The 7,523-nt window shown below is 36.2% G+C and overlaps 1 protein-coding gene across 1 annotated transcript; it reads left to right on the forward strand.

The window, feature by feature from the left end:
- The first annotated feature begins 94 nt into the window (after window positions 1-94).
- On the forward strand, window positions 95-6,779 carry LOC125846626 (probable hexosyltransferase MUCI70). The gene is made up of 9 exons (XM_049526180.1): window positions 95-923; window positions 1,518-1,760; window positions 1,885-2,095; window positions 2,409-2,518; window positions 2,608-2,807; window positions 4,687-4,790; window positions 5,402-5,589; window positions 5,721-5,920; window positions 6,307-6,779. Exons 1-9 carry the CDS (start codon window positions 671-673, stop codon window positions 6,511-6,513), a joined length of 1,716 nt encoding a protein of 571 aa, XP_049382137.1. The 5' UTR covers window positions 95-670; the 3' UTR covers window positions 6,514-6,779.
- Window positions 6,780-7,523: the final 744 nt, after the last annotated feature.

The following is a 7,523-nucleotide window of genomic DNA, read 5'->3' on the forward strand; positions in this document are numbered from 1 at the left end:
TGCTTATTTTCGTTTAATTCATTTCTTGAATATAGGAAATTTCGCAGGTATATCCTACATTAAATTGGAAAAATAATCTCCTAAATTGTTGATTAGACTCCTGATCCTGAACTGTGTGATCTAAGATTTGATTGTCCCACAAAACCCTAGAAGTTAGTGCTAGTTTTTTTTCCCACCCCCACAAATCTCAAATTTAGCGACATTTATTTCTCCATCTTTTGTTATTATGTTTTTCAATTTTTGTGCCAGTTTTGATTGGTTATGTTAATACTGTGTTCTCTTGGAAGTGTTGCTGGGTTTCTGTGCTTGTTGTTTAGCTTCGAGATAAGTATTATGTGTGAGAAAAGAAGAAGTTAACTAGTTGCTGTGAAAAAAAAACTCAAAAACTCTCTTGTTGCATTCTCACATTGTAGGACACTGCTGCAGTGATTTTGGCAAAGCGGGGTGTCATTATTCGATCGAAATATAGTAAATTGAGGATTGGTTTTGATTATTGAGATCATTTGGTGAATTGGGTCTCGTTTTTCTTGGTGATTTTAGTGTATTTTTTCCATTATTTTGTGCCCAAAAAAGATAAATTTAGTCTAAAGATCCAGACTTTATAAGAAGATTTAACAATTGGATGTGGATCAGAGATGAGAGGTGAAGTTAAAAGGTTGAGAGGACAACAATGACTACAGCGTCATTGGGTCTTCGTTCTTCAGGGAGTTATGGATCATTGCAACAACAACAATTCCAGAACGGTGGCTCTCCTTTCCAGGCGTCACCCCCTGTTCCACCACGAAAGCCCCCAAAAATGTTTAAGGAGAAAGAAGGATTGTTTCTTTGGATCTGTAAATTTGCACCTAGAAAGAAGATTGGGATGATGCTATTATGTGTTGTGTCGGCCGCAGTGTTTTTGTGGGTCTTGTATGTCGGCAAAGGTTTGATCTCTAATCTTGGCCCATTGCCTAGCATATATCTGAATTAGTCCTATTGTTGGATGTTGTCTCTCCAATCAGCATATTGGAGCACTATCACTTTACATAGATGGTACAGAATTCTGTCTTGAGTTTAATGCTGACTGGAATCTGAGCTGCAGGTGTTAATGCACACTTGGAGATATTAATGTGGCACATTTTGGTTATAAGTAATAATATGGCATTGCCAATCCCATTTACTGTTTATTTTACTCGTAATGCCATAATTTCTGTGGGATTTTAAAAAATGATTACTGTCTTTATACAGTTGATGTTATAGTGTTTATTATATCAACAACCGGAAAGCTTTGCACGTGATGACATTTTGATTGTATGCTTTTTCTTAGGTCTTTACTTGATTAGGAGATTTCCTAATTATGTTTAGTTTACACTGGATTCTCTTCCATTGTCCAATCTTGTTCTTCTGCCTCATGGCTAAGGCAATGGTCTTTGATCTGGCAGTTCCATATCCATATCTAGGAACTAGCACATAGAGATGCCCTCTCTTAGTCTTTACTTTTGCCTCTAATGAGCTGAGCAATTTCAACTTGGTATCAGGTGAAGATACACAGGAACTTATCATGTCCATGAATAGTGGGGTGTTTCCTCCAGATACTGGACAGATTAGGCATATTGATTCGATAGAGAAAAATGATGTTGGAAAAATTGCATCAATTGAATCTCCTCTTCCACCTCCACCTCTTGCATATTTTAAAGGATATACTCTTCCTCCTGGGAATCCATGTAAAGGCTTCACACTGCCACCGCCCCCAGCAGATAAGAAGAGAACTGGACCAAGACGTAAGTTTGTTCATGACATGGTACTCTTAAATGTGTTTTCGTTTGATGTATTGTTTGGGGTGGAGAAATGTAAGATTTTAAAAAGTTCTTAAGCCAATTATTTTCATGCTTTCGGTACTTTCAGCATGTCCAATATGCTATCTTCCTGTCGAACAAGCTATTGCATTAATGCCAGATGCACCTTCCTTTTCTCCCGGAGTTAGCAGTTTAACTTACATCCATGAGGAAAATTTGAGTAAATCTGAGTTTGGAGGTTCAGAATTTGCTGGATATCCTTCACTGATGCAGAGGAATGATTCATATGATGTAAGAGAGTCCATGAGTGTGCACTGCGGGTATGCCTTTTTCTTTTTCCACGTTGGCAATTTATTTAGAAAATAGAGTCCAGGAATGTGCACTGGATCATCTCTAAATATTTTTCCTTTTGTTTGTACTTTGGCAATTCTATTAACACAAGAAGCAGCTATGATCTTTTATCTGTTCGAAAATATTATAAATCTTTCAGTCACAGGTTTTTTATTTTTTTAATAATGGTTGCAATTTGTAACTTCGCATTTTAGATATTAATGATGATCGTTTACATTATGGCATAGTTTGCCACATTCCTGAGTTTGTTTTGCTCTATTCTTCTGCACATCCTTGTGACAGATTTGTCAGGGGAGCCAGGCCAGGGCATCAGACAGGTTTTGACATTGATGATTCTAACCTTCTTGCGATGGAATCTTGTCGAGGTGTTATTGTGGCATCGGCAATATTTGGTATTGATCTTTCTATTCTTGTAAAGTCACATTGAGTCGCTGAACCTGCTGACTGTTGTTGTAACAATAACAATTCCATTTGTAACCAGGTGCTTTTGATTTGATTCGGCAACCACAAAATATAAGTGAATATGCTAAAGGGAATGTCTGCTTCTACATGTTTGTGGATGAAAAAACAGAAAACTTTCTGAGAAATTCAAGTGAACTGGATAGTAGCATGAGAATTGGTTTATGGAGAATCGCTGTTGTTCATAATCTGCCTTATGATGTTCCACGACGAAATGGAAAGGTAACCACCGCCCAGTTGTACATTGCCAATATTGAATAATATTGAATTTTGCAGACATAATCAGTAGAAACAATGACTATTTATGAGGGTTCTTACTACTTTTCATGCTTATGTATATGAGAGAGCATTGATGCTTTCGAAAGGATTTTTGTGAAGTTGATGCAAGAGTAAAGAATGAATAACTTAAAGGGATATTTGGTGGTTTCTGCATTTTTTTTTCACTAATTCTACCTTTTAAATATAAGAATTCCCAGATCTATGTAGTTGTTTATGAATCCTTATTCCCCAGAAGTTGCTTTTCAAGCAATATAAGGTAACCGTTATGTTTCATTTCCATTAAATGTTTTGAAGAAAATGAATGCAACGAGAGAGAGATTTTATGGTAATGTCTTTAAATTGATCAAAATCTCAATGAATGGCAGTCTCTGGATAACTGCAGCTAAGGTTTAGCAACCAGAACTGCATATTCATAATTGACAAGAAGCCTATTGATTTTTTCACGAATTATGAAAAAATTTACATGACAAGTGAACTTGTTTTCTATTTATAGTTTGGATCCTTGCTCAAACTTGAGTCTGATTGGGACTTGAATATTTTACTTGTACAGTCAAACCCAACTAGCTTGGAATTGAGGTGTAGTAGTAGTTGTTGTTGTGTAACTTGAAGTCTACAAATGGAACATACTATTATCTCTATTCTAAGAGGGAATTCTTGAAAGGAGCTGCTGGATTTTTTTAAAATTACGATAGTGTCAGGGCCAACTTGCACGCACCTCGAATATTCCACCGGGTATTGCTACCTCCCACCAGTACAGTGAATTCTCTCTCTTTTTTAAAAAATCAGAAGGCTGAGAGCTACCATAAGTGCATTACTTTTGGTTGTTTTCTTAATAAGCTAGTTTGAAAAATGCTCCAAGATTTGGTGGAAATTTTCTTGTTTGATGCACAACCATCTTACATTTTCTTCCTGTGGAGTTAGTTACATCTTTGAGACGCGAGTAGTCTTCTGGCTTTAGTTGTCACTTTACATGAATAGTTTTTATCCACACAAAGAGACTAGACAATAATTTCTGGATGGTTTCCTTTAGTAATTTGACTTCATGGAATGGTCTCCTATCATTATTTGAACTAGCAATAAGTTTTGCCCCATATACAGCCAGATTTGTGGCCATGTTAATGAATGAAATACAGTTGCCTGATTTAAAAAAATAGTAAGTTTTGCTCAGTCTTTGTATTTTCTATTATTTGCTTCCTGGAATTTTCGAACTCAAAGAATAGGGAAAGAAACACCTTTCAGTTAATTAATCAACTATGCCCTAATCCCAAAATTAGCTGGATTGGCTATATGAATTCCTTATATCCACTCCCCCCCTAAAGAGAAGTCTGTATTATTAGCTTTTTTACCTCTGGTGGTGCCATTAGAAACATTAATACTTCTTATGGAAGTCTAGCAGGAACCAGATATTTTCCCAAAAAACAGAGTTGCTGTTGAGATTTATTTACGTTTCATGATTCCCATAAGTTCGTTATAATAAATCATTTTTTGATGGGAAACTTCTCTTCCCTATTGCATATGTTTAGTGACTTCATGTAGGAAGATTTGTGCTTTTCTAATTGGATTAGGATTTAGGGTGACACACATATGCTTTTTTCTTTTATATTTTGCTTTCCTTCTTGTTATATTTCTATTTCTGTTAGCCTTCTGGTCCACTTGGTATTTGTGTGTATGCTGCTGACACTATTAAGTATCAACTGAGTGATTTGAGAAAGCTGCTTACCAGTTGATAGCCGAATTGTTGCATGGTTAGGCGAGTGCTTCTCCTTTATTAAAGAGTATTGTAGATAGATTTTGTGTAAGTGACAATTTGTTGCCGTTGCAGGTCCCAAAGCTTTTGCTGCACAGGCTTTTCCCGAATGCCCGTTATTCTCTATGGGTTGATGCAAAACTTGAGCTTGTTGTGGATCCATATCAAATACTTGAAAGGTATATCTAAAGCTCAACCCACATTTCATATGTACATAAGAAAATCTCAAGCTTAGCTACCATATGGTCTCCTATGGGTTTAATTTCATGTCCTGACGAAAGACACCAGGTTTGCCCTTGAGAACTATAGAATTAGGGGCTAGGTGGCTCTCATTCATAGTATCTTGCACATCTTTAATCAACCTGGCAATATATGAGACAATAGTTGTTTGCTAAGTGTACATCATGGGAGATTGCCCTAAATTTAATCACCTCTTCGAATTGACTTACTGTGACATGCCACTTATGCTTAGTATGAGATATGCTCATGATTTTGGCGTGATAGTCCAAAATATTTTGCAACTTTTCAACAAGGCTCTTTATATGTTTGACACCTTACAGAGATAGAGAAGTCATACTGCTCAATGCTACCTGACTTAAGTGTAAAACTAAGCATGTGAGAGCCCCGATTAGGCTTTGTTATCAGAAGAAAGTATCTTGCTTTGAAGGTCAATGTACTTCTGATAAATGGTTATTGAACTTTGCAATTATCGAATCCTAGCTTTTTGATTCAGATCTCCCTCTGTGTTTAGCACAACTTGCTTAGTTGAATTATCTCATTTCTATGTCAGATTCTTGTGGAGAAAAAATGCAAGCTTTGCAATATCAAGACACTGCAGGCGCTTTGATGTGTTTGTAGAAGCAGAGGCTAATAAGGCTGCTTCTAAGTTTGACAATGCTTCCATCGATTTCCAGGTTGACTTCTATAGAAAGGAAGGTCTAACTCCATATACCAGAGCTAAACTTCCTATCTCAAGTGGTTAGTGTGTGATACCTGTGTATATCGTCTTTCTTTGCTTCTTATGAATAATTCCTCTCCCGCTGATCCCTTCTTAAAATTAGCCATTTTTTGTTTGATAGGCCACTTGGGCATACTTATTATGTTTGCAGATGTTCCTGAGGGGTGTGTAATTATAAAAGAGCATATTCCAATCTCCAATCTCTTTACTTGTCTTTGGTTTAATGAAGTGGACCGCTTTACTCCAAGAGACCAAATTAGCTTTGCCATTGTGAGAGACAAGATCAGGGAAAAGACAAATTGGACTTTGAATATGTTCTTAGACTGTGAATGGCGAAACTTTGTGATTCAGGTGAGCTTTATGTCTTTACCTTTTGGATTGAGTTGATTTGTAGTCTCGTTAATAGGATCTGAAAACAAAAGGCCAGAATTCATAAAAACAGTTGTAAAAGGTTAATGTGGGTGCCTGGTTAGTATTACTGCTATATATCTATGGATTGTGCAGTTGCTATTGCTTGTCCACATATCTGTTAAAGTTTTTCTGTTGTAAAGCTGGCCTTTAGTTCTTCAAATGCCCTGCTTCGCTCTTTCTTTCTGGAATGATGACTTACTTCTTGTGTGCTTTATTAGGAAACCCTGGCAATGCTTCTTTCAAAAATTCCGTTATATGATAGATTGACTAACTGATCAAAATATGATAGTAGATTAAATTCCTGCCATATTTTCTACTATCTGCAGGGTTATCATAGAGACGTTCTTAAGCGCTGGCCTCCCCCACCTCCACCTGGTGCTATTGCGGTTGTTCATCCTCCACCACCTGTAATTGATGAAACTATGCCCAATGTTTCAGCATCAAGTTTTGTTACTAGTCCGGTCAAAAAGATACCCACGAAGCGTGGGAGAGAAAGGAAATCCAGACGTCATAGAAAAGTTATTCCGGGTTAGTTAACTTGTTATAATATTTATTTAGGTAAATTCTTATTCTTTCCTTCCCAGAATTCAAGGATATTGATTATGGGGGGGGGTTAGGGAAGGAACTGTGCAAGATGAGTTTTGTAGCTTTTGTTTACAAGAAAAGACGGTATTAAAATTTTCCGTCGATTCTTTTAGGAGGTGACCAATTTATTATTTTTTGTTGTATATAGTTGAGAGTCAAAAAATGTTATCCAATTACAGCCCATCATATATACTGAACATAAATTGCAAGCTTCCATGTACTTTTTGCCCTTAGAACTGAGAAAAAAGAAATTCACTTTTATGGTGACTTGAGTCTTAATTTTGTTACTGATAAGTAGTGCATTGCAAGTAATACATTTGTTGTGCCTAAAAGCTAGTGATTTATGTTCTCATGGGACTTTCATGGTTAAATCATTTGATTTGGCGTAAATATCAAGTGTTTTCGATATCATATAAAAGGTGACGACGGTAAGGAGCACAACAGGGGATACTTTTGCGATATCTTTTTATTTAGGTTTAAGTCATCAACAACCACTCAAAATTGTCCGCATAATTCATTTAAACACTTTATCTATAAGTTATACCTATTGAACACGTAACTTATTTAAATTAAGCATCTATTGAACACTTTTTGTGAACATGGCATGGAAAGTGTATTACACCCCTATTCAGGCGTGCGAACTTACATTATTAGCTATATATATATTTTTTTAATCTCTTTCTTCTTTGACCATGGCTTCTTCCAACACCATCACCATTTCCACCGCACCCGCCACTGTCATTACCACCATTCATCCATCTCTTTCTCTCTTATCTTCAACCACTTCACCTTCTTCCTTACCATTGTCTTTTTCAAAAATTATTTTTTCTTCTTGAATTGAATTTCCTTCGGCATCCAAAACAAAAACAAGACAAAAAGGAAGAAAATGGAGATACGTTCAGCTGCAAATCAAACAATTTTATTTCTCTTTTTCAAAAATGAATAATTTCTTCTGAAA

This window comes from Solanum stenotomum, chromosome 12 (genome assembly GCF_019186545.1).
Source record: "Solanum stenotomum isolate F172 chromosome 12, ASM1918654v1, whole genome shotgun sequence".
NCBI lineage: Eukaryota > Viridiplantae > Streptophyta > Magnoliopsida > Solanales > Solanaceae > Solanum > Solanum stenotomum.

Bases quoted from the DNA above. Each gene is read 5' to 3' on its own strand.
- LOC125846626 (XM_049526180.1), top strand. From the start codon at position 671: ATGACTACAGCGTCATTGGGTCTTCGTTCTTCAGGGAGTTATGGATCA. The intron at 924-1,517 runs GTTTGATCTCTA...ACTTGGTATCAG, and splicing joins GGTCTTGTATGTCGGCAAAG to GTGAAGATACACAGGAACTT. The intron at 5,590-5,720 runs GTTAGTGTGTGA...TTATGTTTGCAG, and splicing joins TAAACTTCCTATCTCAAGTG to ATGTTCCTGAGGGGTGTGTA.